The sequence below is a fragment of the Cenococcum geophilum genome (assembly GCF_001692895.1).
Source record: "Cenococcum geophilum 1.58 unplaced genomic scaffold K441scaffold_9, whole genome shotgun sequence".
In the NCBI taxonomy this organism is placed as follows: Eukaryota; Fungi; Ascomycota; class Dothideomycetes; order Gloniales; family Gloniaceae; genus Cenococcum; species Cenococcum geophilum.
The window spans coordinates 1,783,982-1,798,343 of record NW_027137567.1 but is presented as its reverse complement, the minus strand read 5'-3'; the positions used below and the strand labels follow the sequence as shown (position 1 = coordinate 1,798,343).

Genomic DNA, 14,362 nt, shown 5'->3' with positions numbered 1-14,362 from the left:
TTATATACAGAATAATTAGGTATTACTGTTACTAGTTATATAGTTTGCATATAATATAACACCTTAAGAAGGAATAGGTATATTACCATTTAAGGCAAATTACGGATATAAGCTAAGAATATCGTTATCACTATAGTAAGTAAAGAAAATAAGTAGTACAGCTAAAGAAAGAATAAAGACGTTAATAAATCTTTATATAGACCTTATAGAATTAATAAAGAAAGTATAAGAGAGAATAAAAAAGTACTATAATGCTAAGAGATCTAAGGGACTAGATCTTAAGGAGGGAGATAAAGTATAGCTACTATATAAAAATTTTAAGAGTTAATAACCAAGCAAGAAGTTAGACTACGTTAGACTAGGACCTTTTAAAATTATATAAAGGATTTCACCGGTTATATTTAAGTTAAACCTACTAGGAAAATAAAGATCTACCCTATATAGTACATCGCAATGCTAGAGCTAGTATATAGGAATATTAAGCCACCAGTCTATAAAGCAAACACGTATAGAGGGTAAGAGAAAGATAAATAGTAAGTTTTAAAGATCGTTAGTTATAAGGACATAGATAATAAAATATAGTATAAAGTAAAGTAAATAGGCTATAATAAGACTACTTAGGAGCTACTAGAAAATCTAAAGAATGCTATAGGAAAGGTATAGAAGTATTAGAAGAGAAAAGGTTAGGCAGTATTAATAAAGAAGGATCACTAAAGAATAAGTTACCTAAGGGGGACCTAAGAAGAGTAGTTGCCGAACTACTTAGATCTATTTCCTTCTCTATTAGAAGAGAATCCGTTCTTTTATTACCTAGTTCCTAGAGGCCTTATTAAATAAGTTTCTACTCCTTTAAATAAACTTTCTTATAGACATGTTTTAAACGCTAAAGACGAGTATAAGCTAGACGTTAAGCTTTAAGGACACGCATAGACTCTTCTAAGGTACGCTAAACCTTAAGCAGTATAGAGGCTAGCTTACTATTAAGTTTTATAGCAGTAGATTAAATATAAAATCCTAAAACAAATTAATTAGGGAACTAGACGACTATTAAGAGTAATAGGTTACGTATATTTAGTATTAGATATAGAACAAACGTTATATAATAAACGTATATTAGTATAAATACATTTAGAATAAGAGGAAGGTTAGCGACTAGAAGGACTCGCGATTATAATATAACTTAACCCCTTTTTCGTATAATAAGAGTAAGGGATTGCTATTACTTTACCTAGTAATAGTATTAAGGAGACGGTATAAAGGCAACGCTTAACCTAAAAGAGAGAAGAAATTACTTTAAGTATAATAAGTAATAATATTAACTAAGTTAATTAGATAGATATTATACCTCTAGTAAACAACTTAGAGATGCTAGGTATCTTTAAGGATAAAGATAAAGAGGAGGGGGATGGTATTACGGACGCTTTAAGTATAATGTTATAACTACTTAGAGAGGAATTAAAAGAAGCTAGTTAGTTAATATAAGTATAGTCTAAGATAGAACCTGTAAAACTATATAATAAGGAATAGTAAGCGAGTTATATAATAATTAAATGTATTAGCTGCGTTAAATATAAGGGACGCCACGTTTAATATAAATAAGACGTATATTATATATAAGAAGGATTTTATAGGAGTACGGTTGTGTATTTAAGGACCCTTAGTCCCTACCTAGATAGTTCCTTCCTTATAGTAATTCTTAGAATATAATTAGAGTTAATCTATTAGGCAACCACTCCACCAGTTATTATTACGTTATTGACTTTTATACTTGCATTTCCTACACACCTAGCCCAATAACGAGCCTATCGTAGTTCTTGCTATAAGGTTCCATTACATTCCAGTCCTTTAAAGTAGTTATAGGTAGCTTTATATAGCTTATTAAAGGGAATACCAAGGGGTTTACTCTTAAGGTTAGTGTAGTAGTAGTTAAGTACTAGGCCGCGCAGCATAGTAGAGTAGGCTTGGCTAAACTCTTATTTAGGAATATTAGCCTTTTAGCAAAGGTCCGTAAAGATAATTAGTTTAAAGTTAAAATTGTTGTTTTTACCGCTATACTTAGATTCGTTAGTATAGAGCTTAGCTAGGTTTACTAGCTCCTTACTATAAAACTTTACTTAGGTGGGTTATAGATTTATAACTTACGGATATATAGCTTATAGATATATAGTTTACGGATATATAGCTTACGGATCTATAACTTAAATAATAAAAGGGGTTTGGTCCGTATTTTGGGTTATAGGGGTATTACAGTCCGTAACTTAAGTACTAGGTATACTTTAGCCAGTAAGATTAATTCTAAGACTGCTTAGGTTTATAGGACGAATTTGGTTAAGTAGGTTAGGTATCCCTTGCATAGATAAGTGACGTGCAAATGTGGCCCGTGCGCATTAAACAAGAACATCAACTTCCTTAACACCAGTAGCAACTATATAGCTTTATTAATTAAATAAACCACCAATATAGTCAGAAATCGTGCAACTAACGATGAGGACTTTATTCTGCCCACTCAATACCTTAAACTGTCGCGTTGGATAAAGAAAAATCCACTACGTACGCCTAAACCACCGCCTTACTTCGAACCTCTGCCTATCCACAATAAACACCTATAGCACCCCAAAGCTTCCACACTACATTAATTATGGCGATCCCGATCAAATATTTAAGCTGTTTTAGACTGACGAGCTGCTAGATAAGCTTATAAAGTATATAAATAGAAACGCAGAGCTGTACCCGCCTCTTAAAGAGAAGGCGCCGGAGAACTAGCCACGCCTATAGAGCCGACATCTAGGCTAGAGCTTTATGCGTACTTGGTAGTGCTTACATATATATGCTTATATATTGAACCTACTATTAAGGATTACTGGCATAAAGACTTTAGCCATAGTATAATGCATATTATTGGACAATACATAGGATGCGACCGGTGGCAGCAAATTAATTGCTACTTTTACTGCACCTCAGAGGACTGCTAGGACTAAATTTAGGTATAAACTCTATCGAATACCGCTCTGTAAATTAGGGTCTTGCTAGCAGGAATATATTAATCAAATTAATATCAAAGATCGACTGTAGATAGATAATATTTATATATATTTTGAAGTTCCATGCGAACCTTAGGTGCACGGCAGAATGCCTTACCGCCAACGAACGCAGCTGTTTAATTGGTTAAGCTCGGGCCACCGTTTTACGGACGAATCTATCTATGCAAGGGATAAGGCTAGCGATTACATTAAGTTTAGAAGAAGTAAAAAGTTCCTTAGTTTCTTAAAACTGGTCTAGGATTTCCTCTTTAGTCTATTCCGTTTGGTTCTTCTTATATATTATATTATATAAGGACTATATAATAGTAACTCGTTTATTCCTTTTAACCTATACACCTTAGTTACGTAAGAGGGTCCGTAGGTTATAAATGGTAGTAGGGTTATATACTTTAAAGATAGTTTCCATAAAGTCCGTAAAGTCTTCTTAGTATTGCTCCTATAGGTTAACGTTTATAAGCTTAAAATATTTATATTTAAGAACTTTAAATTTAATATAGTTATTAACGTTAGGTATAGACGTAAAGTTAGCTCCCTATCTCTACTTTTCCTAGCCTTTATTAACTTACTTCCTTAGGTCTGCCATAGTATAGTATAGTACGCAGTAGGTGGAAGAGGTCTTATAGTGGTCCGTAAAGGCGGTTAATATCTATAGCGGTTTATAGAAGGGTAAGGGTATCCGTAAGGGGTCTTAGCAGGTCTATAGTAGTTTACAGAGGGGTAGATCTCTATAACGGTCCGTAAGGGTAATTAATGAGTCCGTAACGGTTCGTAGAAGGGTAGGGGGTCTCTGTAAGGGGTCTAAAAAGACGTTGGAGGTATTAAAAGAGGGTATAGTAGGGATAGGGGTTTAAGGTTTAAGGGTAGGGGGTTCCGTATAGGTCTATATTTGCGTCTATTATACTTCCGGTAAACTGTACTAAGACTTAAATAAGTATATAGAGTTGGTAATGGTCCGTAATCCCTAACTTCCGACCTTCTAGTAGGTCGTACTAGGAGTCTAAACGGGTAGTCGCTGTTGAGTATTACTCGGGGGAGGTATTGAGTAATTACTGATCTGTGCGCGCTTACTAATCAGTGTTCGTACCAATTTAATAGCACGAGTGAGTTAGATCCAGGGGCATGAAATACGTATAGTATTATATACTCTTTTAGATAATGGTGACTGTTGATTGTATAAAGCAGACTACGTGGTCTATATACTGATGCACCTCCCCCCTGATTAGTTAGTGCTTCATAAGTGCACCAGACGCGTAAGCGGGTGGTTGGTGCACCGAACGCGTAATCGCGTACTTGGTGCACTGAACGCATAGGCACGCGGTTGGTGCAACAGGTGCTGTAATTATACAGGTATAAAATCTACGCATTTTGATTAGCGTGATCAACACGCGCTTTCAACCGGATGCGCCAGGGTGGTGTACACTCGTGTATCGCTTTGATCGGCTTGATTGCGGATTCCGGATTGCTTGCCTCATTCCGGAAAAGATCTTATATAAAGACACTAGAATAAAGCATAAGAAGGCTCTATTATATATAATAACCAAGATCTCTACCTACGTTAAAATTAAGACTTGATTTTACGATTATTGTGGCCAGATTTTGATTAATTGCGCGAAGCCCCTGAGCTATGCTAAATTAGGGTAATTATAGGGGGCCAGGCCGCCTCATGAGTCAAGATCTGTACCACGAGTTCCCATGCGCCATTAAGGTAGTAAAGTTGCCAACCTTTTAGCGTGTCTTTTGGGAGGTAAAAGGAACATTAAAAAATTCTATGGCTAAGTTGTGATTCGGAAGAGTTTAACCGAACAATCGCCTCATAATCATATTTGAGCTCCATATAGGTTAAATATGGAGCCTCCATATTGAATATGAAGTTGCAACCGAACAACCCCTGAGTTATCCAGCAGTTTGAAATATGGAGCTCTTCTGCCTTTCAGGACTAGTCAGGTCCGATGGTTACCAAAGTGCCGCAAAGACAGCATTTAGCGTGAAAATATAAAACGGCTATCCAAGGAAAGAGCGGAAGTTCACATCTCCGCACGCCTTAGCCGTCGATCAGCGGGGAAGGGCATAACGGAATTGGTCCGCTACGAAGCATTGGCAACCAGTTAAGGCAGTAAGGCATAAATTGCCAATCAGGCCTGTACCATTAAAACACAAACAAAATTAATTAGGAAAAGTCGTGAATATAATAGGCAGAGACCTTACTTTAGCCTTCTATAATATATAACAATAAAAGGTCTTTATTGTGGATATATGGATGGCAATTCAGATTTAATGGGTGCGGCGAGGCGGAGGGTGTGTGCGAATTTCTCCACCACCACGGAACCACCCCGGTTACCCCCCTGCTCCTGCCTTAAAGCTACCACCTCCGCGGGAGAAATTTCTCCATGGGACTCGGAAACTCGGGCTGGTCACAGCACGCACTCGGCGCCCAAGGAAGACGGCAATGGACATGTTTCGGGGGGAAGCACGCTACGTTACAAATATAATAAGTTCCTTACATGCCATCACCGTGATTCCTCTGTCAATTAATTCAAGCGCTTTTGCTGAAGCTCCTTCAAATACCCCGGCGAACTCCAGCTTCTCTCTCCTTAGCCTTAACAGAGAGCTTCATCATGACCGTCCAAGTAATCGCTTTGGCCGTTATCTCGGTCGTTTACTTCGTGATTCGATACTTGAACCGCACCGACGTCCCAAAGATCAAAAATCTACCAGAGATACCTGGAGTACCTATATTCGGCAACCTATTGCAGCTGGGAAGCCACCATGCAAAAGTAGCTCAGAAGTGGGCGAAGCAGTACGGGCCCGTCTTCCAAGTTCGAATGGGTAACAGGGTAAGAGCTCGAACGTGTTCAATTCGCCGTTTCAGAAAACTCTGAAAGAAGCTGACATGATATCAGAGGATTGTCTTCGCCAACTCATTCGACTCTGTGAAGCAGCTGTGGATCACCAACCAATCCGCGCTGATCTCACGGCCCACTCTGCACACATTCCACACGGTCGTCTCCAGCTCTCAGGGCTACACCATTGGCACATCGCCGTGGGATGAGTCTTGCAAGCAGCGTCGGAAAGCTGCCGCGACGGCGCTGAACAGGCCAGCCACGCAGTCTTACATGCCCATAATCGACCTCGAATCCAACGTCAGCATCAAAGAATTGCTGCAAGATAGCAAGTACGGCCAAGTCGACATTGACCCGAATCCATACTTCCAGCGATTCGCCCTAAATACCTCACTGACCTTGAACTATGGCATCCGCATCGATGGCGACAAGGACGACGAGCTGTTGAGGGAAATCGTCCATGTAGAACGCGAGGTATCGAACTTTAGGAGCACGAGCAACAATTGGCAAGACTACATTCCTCTTCTCAGGCTTTGGCCTAGCCGCAATAGTGTGGCCGCCGAGTACCGAGCGCGGCGGGATGTCTACCTTACTAAACTTCTTAACATGCTCAAGGAACAGATTGCTGAAGGCACTGACAAGCCTTGCATTGCTGGAAACGTTCTCAAAGACCCCGAGGCCAAGTTGAACGAAGGTGAGTCCATGCCCACCGCCTACTTTCCAATCCACCTAGCCCCTTATTAATCTACTTCCCAGCCGAAATCAAGTCAATCTGCCTGACCATGGTCTCCGCCGGCCTCGACACAGTCCCAGGCACCCTCATCATGGGCATCGGCTACCTCTCATCCCCCCACGGCCAAGAGATCCAAAAGCGCGCCTATGCTGAAATCCTCTCCGTTTACCCCAACAACGATGCGTGGGAGAAGTGCCTGCATGAGGAAAAAATACCCTACATCACCGCGCTCGTCAAGGAGACCCTGCGCTTCTCTACCGTCATCCCCATCTGCCTGCCGCGCGTGTCCGTCAAGCCCATCACCTGGAACGGCGCCACCTTCCCCGCGGGCACGACCTTCTACATGAACACCTACGCCGCCAACTACGACGACGCCCACTTCAAAGACCCTTGCTCCTTCGTCCCCGAGCGCTATCTCGACGTCGCCGACGGCGCCGGCACCCCGCACTACTCGTACGGCGCCGGCAGCCGCATGTGCGTCGGCAGCCACCTCGCGAACCGCGAGCTCTACACCGCGTTTGTGCGCCTCATCAGCGCGTTTGAGATCGTGTCGCCGGAGCGCGACGAGGATCGCCCCACCCTGGATTGCTTGGAGGCGAATGCGATTCCGACATCGCTGACGATGGAGCCGAAGAAGTTCAAGTGCGGCTTCAAGGTCAGGGACCGTGCGGCGTTGGAGAAGTGGATTGCGGAGAGTGATGGGCGGACGAAGGATTTGTCAGAGCGTACGTGATGGGAAAAGTGGACGTGGGTTGCTCGATTCGGCGGAAAGAGGTGGATGCAAAAGAGAATTGCGGTTTTGGTGAACTTACATACTTGTATATACTTTGAGTGCGTCTTATCATATTCAAGCATTGTGGAAGGGTGCCCAGAAGAGCAATAACAAACTGATATTCGTCTACAACCACATCAATCCTCTTCCTTCAAAGTGACCTGATTTCCGGGTTCGTGTATGGTACGTCCGAGAAGGCTAAAAACGCCCAAGCTTTAATGAACAGGGGTCAGATTCTCTTTTGTCTAACCGATACATTTGCTACACCTACAAGGTTCAACAATTGGTCACATAAGTCCGCTGCAATGACACAATCAATGGAGCCCGAATTCACTATTTAACGAGTATGTAACTCTTTCGGATGCGCTGAAAGCATACAAAGATACAAAGAGTTAACGCAGTGTACCGAACAAATCAGCAAATAAGTGACGACAGAAGTGAACGCAAATGACAGTAAACGCGACCCGCTGCCTTCAGCTCCATCACTATCGCATCTACGAACGCTCCCTTCTACCGTTCAACCATGAACCTATCTAACTGATAGGCTGCATCATATTCCTGAGTGATTCAATCCAAGCCGGGTTGACTATGCCCTGCTGCACTAGCCATTGAACCAAATGGATAGTCCAGCCCTGGCAATTCTCGACGACCTGGGCCTGAGAATCAGCTTGAGGAGGTGCAAGTTGGTGGGCGGCAGTCCAGATCTGATTGCGTTGTGTTTCGGTGACTATCCCAAGGTCGAATTGATCTTTAAAAGAGTCGGAGCCAAATATATTGATGTCCTGAGCGTGCAGGTGGTGCATGTGGACGACATCACCTTTAACTTGCATGACCATGCCTGTGCTAACACCTTCTTTATAGATAAAGAGCGACCAGTGCAGCGGTTCGCCGTCTGCTTGCTTTTGTCGAACCAAGCAGATCCTATACACATCTTCGGCAGCGGGCGTTGCTTCCATCGCCTCCCATGCCTCGGTCCCTTTTCTGCGTTTGTGCGTTGGTGTTTGGCCGTACATAAGATACTGCCAATTCCTGCGATCGACAATATGCTGTTGTGAAGACATCTAGAGCAAACACTAATGTTAGCACCGCTTCTCAGGGTTAAGTGATCTCACGTACCGTTGAGTAGAGTGTGCAATCGGACTTGTATATTTGGTGCTGTCTGGTATATTCTGACTGTTCATCGTTTTTGGTCGCGTTTAGGAATGTATTGCTGTGTTCAGTGTTATAAGTATTTGGAAGTTAGTGGTTGCCTACACATGTTATATCTATGGAACCTTTCAAAAAATTTAAACATAGACTTCAGGAGTTCCATGTAGTGTTATAAGCTTTGCGTTATTAGGTAGTTAACGTGATGTTAAGTTTAGCTAGCAAACTTAACCGGATTTAACTTTAATACTTTCCTATAGCTATTCAACTGAATTTTCAGCGCCAAGACCTAGAATAAGACCCGCCTTGCCGCGTTGATGCCTGAACGATCCCATTTCCGTGGGGCAGTACGATCCATCCAGGTCTGCCAGTCATCATCTATCGAGGGCTTCCAAATGTTGATATACTCCCAGTAGTCAGGATACCATCCAGCCCTTTCCCAGTCCAAGATACCCGTGATGCGATGGGTTTGGTCGACCATGATGTTTCTCGGAGCTATATCGCCATGCGTAAAAACAGAGAGATTAGAACGTGGAAGCATAGCAGGCAAATCCTCTGCATGCAGTCGGCCATTATGGTAGAGATAGCGCTGGTAGATGCGGGCTCGAACGGCAGTATCATCTTTAAGAGGTGTAGGTGTGAAAATTATTGAGCCATCGGCCGCAACGTCAAACACATGGCTCATGTCAGGGAATCGCTGACATATGCGCGCTTTCATTGTGGCGTCTTTAAGGAGGACGTCTGGAGGAGTTGAAATTTTGGAATTCCTGAGGTCATTAAGGAGGGGATCGAAGGTAGTGGACGTTCCATCGGCAGAGCATTGGAAAAGATGACTGAATTCTGGCTGTTTGGGGATTATTCGTATCTTCGCAATAAGGTTCCAGATATCGATGCACACGCGCTCTTTTATGTGTTCGTCCAGTCTATCCCAAGAAGCATTAAGCGGGGAGCCCGATATTCGCGACATTGCCAAGATGCCGACTGAAGTAAAGTACGCTGAATCTTCAGGAAAGACTTTAGGGAGCGGCAAATCAGTGTATTTGGCCACGAGTTTCATGGCAACCTCTTCGTTCTCGCGCACTCGGGTGCCATATTTGAAGACAGTGCCCCAATCATCAGCATATCTGTAGACTTCTGTGCCCTGTTGTCGCGAAATGTAGATTTTCTGAGGGACTTCTGCGCTTATCAGTGACTACTACTAAATAGATAGACCCTGTTTTTACTGACGAGCAGATGACATGGGAAGATGCTAATCGCAGAGCACACTTTCCCAGCGGACTGTAGTGATATACGACTGGCTTGTCTAGCAAAAGCACGAGGTTGAGGAGATACAGGTGCAAAGTAGTGTTCTCTAAGGGAGAATGTTTAGATGATCGCGCGAGGCTTGATCGCTACTCACGTGAGACATGTCGCTTGTAAGCGCACAACTTAAAAAGGGCTTAACGTAGCTGACCGGGAAGCGAGCCACCCCACGAAGCGAGCCACATCCCTTTGTGTGGCAAGATTTCAAGGACTTTTCGTATATGCACGCCTCACAAGCCAATCTAGGGGCTCTATACCGTATAGAGTTGGTGTTGAAGCCTCTGGTCAGTGCGGTTACTCGGCAGCAAGGGTGTTGGCGCCTCATTAACGCCGCTAATTGAACCGTTTAACTACAGGGCAAAACTGCTTAATACGATACCGGGTATATAACGATACATTTGCTGGCCATCCAGATAAACTTGCCAAGCTGTGGCATCTTCGCAAACAGATAAACCGTAAGTTACCTGTATGGGTTTGTACTTTTATTAAAGCTAATATGTGGTTTTTAGGAGATATATTGATATCTTTGCTTCAGTTTTATGAGCTCGGCTGAACAGAAGAGCGCCACTCCGCCAAAATAAGGTACTAACCGCTGTCTTCGTATAGCAGCATAAATCTCCTTCAAAACAAGCAAAAATCGTATTGACTCGTTGTCGCGTGGGGAATAGAAGACCATTTCTCTTTTAGTGAGTGGCACTGGTAAAATCTGCTCTGTAAGTAGTGTTCTATTTTCCAAGGTAAATTAGGAGAAGAGTTTGTCAGAGTATTTTCTTAAACAGAGTTTAAGTAATTTCCTAGCCTTACGGTTCGCGAAGTATCTACTCAGATGGATTATCCGCAAGCTTCTTACATGTCCACCTTTCCTGTAGGGCCTCACGCTTATCTTAAGTGGACTTATAAGTTTGGAGATAGTACAGAGTGCATCGGATAGCCGGAAGGAATATGTACATCTCGTTTGAGGAAGCGAATATCGATCTTAAAGGGCTGAGATGGAATCATTGTCCTGGCTGGATGCAAATACAGGTTGCGGATGAAATCTGGCTGAATCGAAGGTTGTAATAGCAAAGAGAACAAATCTGTCGAACGAAAAAGTCACTCATAAGAACTCTTGTAGATCACCCCTCACGCAGAGTCGGGCTTTGAACTTTGTCAGATATCCGTCGGCGTCTGTCTTGTAGGTGAACACCCAGGTGATAGACTCCATCTATCAAAACGGTGCCTATCACCTGGGTGTTCACCTACAAGACAGACACCGACGGATATCTGACAAAGTTCAAAGCCCGACTCTGCGTGAGGGGTGATCTACAAGAGTTCTTATGATTGATTTGTCCGTTCGACAGTTATGAGCCCGGGCCATCTGCTGCGTTGTCTTTGATTTGAAGTCTTGATCACCTTATCATCAACCGCATTGTAGAAGCCTCAAGTATGTCCCGAAACGCTTATTACCACCCACGCTGTAATCCTCGCAGGCCCGAAAGATTCGGATCGGTGGATTGGGGCAGTGATGGCAATAACTATATAACCATAATCAGACCCATGATTTCGATTATTATATAATCAAAGAAAGTGATTCTGATTTGGTTATGTAGTTATATTGATTACGTCTTTTAGGCACGGACCTCCATGTAATGTTATCTACACGTGATAACTCACGTGTAGATAACACACTTGCTTACCAGAGCTCCCCCTTGAAGCTCTACCTCTCCCTCTTTTTATTTCCGCTATTTCCGCAGTTGATTATATAGTTATATCTACATAACATAATCAGCAGGTGCGATTATGATTAGGTTGGTTATGTTCCTATATAATACAACATAATCGTAACTAACTAACTGATTATTGCCATCACTGGATTGGGGTCATCAAATATAGAGCCGACGGTGAGAATGTATGGGAATACATCGATCCGAGCGTCAGGAAGCAGGATCTACCGACACAGAGCCTCGTCAGAGCCATCACCATCAGTCGTTAATCCTCAAAAGACTACGTTTTCAGTACTCGATGACGGCGAAAAGGAAGAGCTTCGAGCTCTACGAAAATACTACGACCGTGTTTACAAGCAATATGAGAAAGGAGGAAGCAGCCCTCAGATTTCTACGTACCTATATCATCAGCACGACCTCTCGCGACTATATTGACTACGCCTTCGATGGTAATACTGTCTACGATATCCTTGTTTCGCTTAAGCAGGCGATTGCTCCGACCGACGACGCCCGGAAGGTTGACCTGGCTACCCAATATTCGAAGATGAGGAAGGCTCCGAAGAGTCAGAATATCGAGAAGTGGCTCCGCGAATGGGAGAAGGTGTACAAGGATTACAGGAAGGTTAATTTACCCGAGGTAGATGGCGATCGACCAGTCAAAGACTTCGTGTATGCCGTCGAATCTGTCTCATCAAGTTGGTCAGAATACTAGAGGAACGAACTACAGAGGCTTGAGTGGAAGAAGGAGCGTCTACCTACCCTTCACGACATTATCGAGGTCTACCGAAATCACCGTCGCCTAGACTCTGTTCAGAAGGTAAGGAGCCAGCACGGATCCTATGCAGCCAGCTTTAAAGGAGAGCTAATTAATAAGCCTAGGTCGGAAGATAAGTCGGAAACTAAACCGGAAGCAGATTCTTTAAGAAGAACAGATAAGGAATGGACAAAGCCGTACCTATGCGGAATGCCACACCCGTACAGGAACTGCTACTACCTCATTGAGTTAATTCGACCGTCAGGATGAAAACCAAACGATTTAAAAATGCAGTCAGTAGAGCAGAAGCTTGCTGATCCTTCACCCGAATTTAAGGCCTTGATCGACCGATTGAGGAGCCAACCCTTATCCGATAAGAAGCCAGATGATGCATAGCAGATGAGCTCACCCAGCAACCCATATGGAAGCTTCGCGGTCTATCAAACCGGAGCTTATAATGTCGCATCTGATTACGCTCTCCGCGACAGTGCAATCCTTGACTCTGCGACGACCGTACATGTCATCAACGACCGAGCAAGATTTATAGGTAATGTCGAACGGACAAGTCACTCATAAGAACTCTGTCGATTGAAGCTGGCTCTAGAAGCTCTTTATATACATAGGATAGGTGGCAAAAGACTGACGACGACCCTGACGACGATATGTAACTGTTTCAATTGCCACCAGGCCGATATTGCCACCTAGTCGGTGATAGGTAATGAATAGGTAATAGAAATGGGTAGTAAGACATACGATGGCAAGAAACAGGGTGTGAGTCATAAGGTGGTACCTAACAGTGACCTCGACGGTCGACAAAATCTGACTGGAGAATGTTAGCCGGATAGTATAGGACTGGCTTACGTATGTATGTATGTATGTATATGTGTATGTTCTATTATGGCCATGCACCATCTAGGGTATGGGCCGTTACAGAGCGCTAACTAGATATTTCCTGCCATCAACATGCATACTCCAGTTCAGAAGCCAACTATAAGAACTATATATCCATTACCTAACTCTATACTCAACCAAGGAAATAAAGGAAAGTAATGTGTTACTATTAGAAGAAAGTTAGAGTTTAGAGGCGAGCCCAAGTAAGTAGTTTTCGACGCCTCGTGTCCGTAGGGCTATTCCAGCGTTATGCGCTTCTTAATCGGCGGCGCACCAGTAGAGGCACGTATAGAGGAGGCTCGCGGTATATTCGGTTAGATGCTTAGAGGGGAATTCTTAAGAGTCTTCGCTTATTAACGTCGGCTTCTGTACTCTCTATATCTTATACACTTAAGTGCAAATGTAGGACTGGCTTACGTATATATGTATATATATATATTCTATTATAGCTATACACTATCTAGGGTATAGGCCGTTATAGAGCGCTAACTAAATACTTCCTACCATTAACATGCATGCTCTAGTTTAGAAGCCAACTATAAGAACTATATATCTATTACCTAACACTATACTTAACCAAGGAAAAAATAAAGGAAAGTAATGTATTACTATTAGAAGAAAGTCAGAGTTTAGAGGCAAGCCTAGGTAAGTAGTTTTTAACGCCTTATATTTATAGGGCTATTCTAGCGTTATACGCTTCTTAATCGGCGACGTACTAGTAGAGGTACGTATAGAGGAGGCTTATGGTATATTTAGTTAGATAATTAAAGGAGGGATTCTTAAGAGTCTTTACTTATTAATATTAGCTTCTATACTCTCTATATCTTATATACTTAAGTATAAATATCTAGTCTCTTTTATAAATTTAATTATAGCTTTAACTACGCTAATATCTAGCTTCTAGCGCTTAATTAGGCCGTTAATATTCCTGCCTCCTTTTTATTTACGTAAGTAGCCTCCTAATATATATAATAGATCCCTAAATTAATCTCTATACTACTCTCTTAGTTTAAACCTTTACTATATCCACCTCCTATAAAAGAAGAGGAAGTGCTATATTAATTCTATAAGCCTATAGTTATATAACGCCATCTCTAATATATTAATTTTATAGAGATATTTTTTTAGAAATAACTTGCCAGTCTATAGCTGCGTAAGGATAGTAGCTTCTAAGCTAATT

The 14,362-nt window shown here is 42.4% G+C and overlaps 4 protein-coding genes across 4 annotated transcripts; 2 read left to right on the top strand and 2 right to left on the bottom strand.

Annotated features, from left to right (window-relative positions):
- The first annotated feature begins 5,442 nt into the window (after positions 1 to 5,442).
- On the top strand, positions 5,443 to 7,521 carry K441DRAFT_694141 (cytochrome P450). The gene is made up of 3 exons (XM_067652702.1): positions 5,443 to 5,875; positions 5,942 to 6,575; positions 6,638 to 7,521. Exons 1-3 carry the CDS (start codon positions 5,657 to 5,659, stop codon positions 7,345 to 7,347), a joined length of 1,563 nt encoding a protein of 520 aa, XP_067507081.1. The 5' UTR covers positions 5,443 to 5,656; the 3' UTR covers positions 7,348 to 7,521.
- A 141-nt stretch (positions 7,522 to 7,662) lies between these two features.
- Positions 7,663 to 8,661, bottom strand: K441DRAFT_365311 (uncharacterized protein). Its single transcript, XM_067641415.1, has 2 exons — positions 8,503 to 8,661; positions 7,663 to 8,447 (listed from the first exon to the last, which is right to left on the bottom strand). Exon 2 carries the CDS (start codon positions 8,445 to 8,447, stop codon positions 7,920 to 7,922), a length of 528 nt encoding a protein of 175 aa, XP_067507080.1. The 5' UTR covers positions 8,503 to 8,661; the 3' UTR covers positions 7,663 to 7,919.
- K441DRAFT_365327 (uncharacterized protein) lies at positions 8,635 to 9,916 on the bottom strand. The gene is made up of 2 exons (XM_067641416.1): positions 9,760 to 9,916; positions 8,635 to 9,705 (listed from the first exon to the last, which is right to left on the bottom strand). Exons 1-2 carry the CDS (start codon positions 9,770 to 9,772, stop codon positions 8,822 to 8,824), a joined length of 897 nt encoding a protein of 298 aa, XP_067507079.1. The 5' UTR covers positions 9,773 to 9,916; the 3' UTR covers positions 8,635 to 8,821.
- A 1,919-nt stretch (positions 9,917 to 11,835) lies between these two features.
- On the top strand, positions 11,836 to 12,249 carry K441DRAFT_547678 (uncharacterized protein; the record flags this gene model as incomplete). The annotated part of the gene is made up of 1 exon (XM_067642925.1): positions 11,836 to 12,249. One exon carries the CDS (start codon positions 11,836 to 11,838, stop codon positions 12,247 to 12,249), a length of 414 nt encoding a protein of 137 aa, XP_067507078.1.
- Positions 12,250 to 14,362: the final 2,113 nt, after the last annotated feature.

Excerpts from the sequence above, each read along its gene's own strand:
- K441DRAFT_694141 (XM_067652702.1), top strand. The coding sequence starts at position 5,657 with ATGACCGTCCAAGTAATCGCTTTGGCCGTTATCTCGGTCGTTTACTTC. Across the intron at positions 5,876-5,941 it reads AAGTTCGAATGGGTAACAGG|AGGATTGTCTTCGCCAACTC; the intron begins GTAAGAGCTCGA and ends ACATGATATCAG. Across the intron at positions 6,576-6,637 it reads CGAGGCCAAGTTGAACGAAG|CCGAAATCAAGTCAATCTGC; the intron begins GTGAGTCCATGC and ends TCTACTTCCCAG.
- K441DRAFT_365311 (XM_067641415.1), bottom strand. The coding sequence starts at position 8,447 with ATGTCTTCACAACAGCATATTGTCGATCGCAGGAATTGGCAGTATCTT.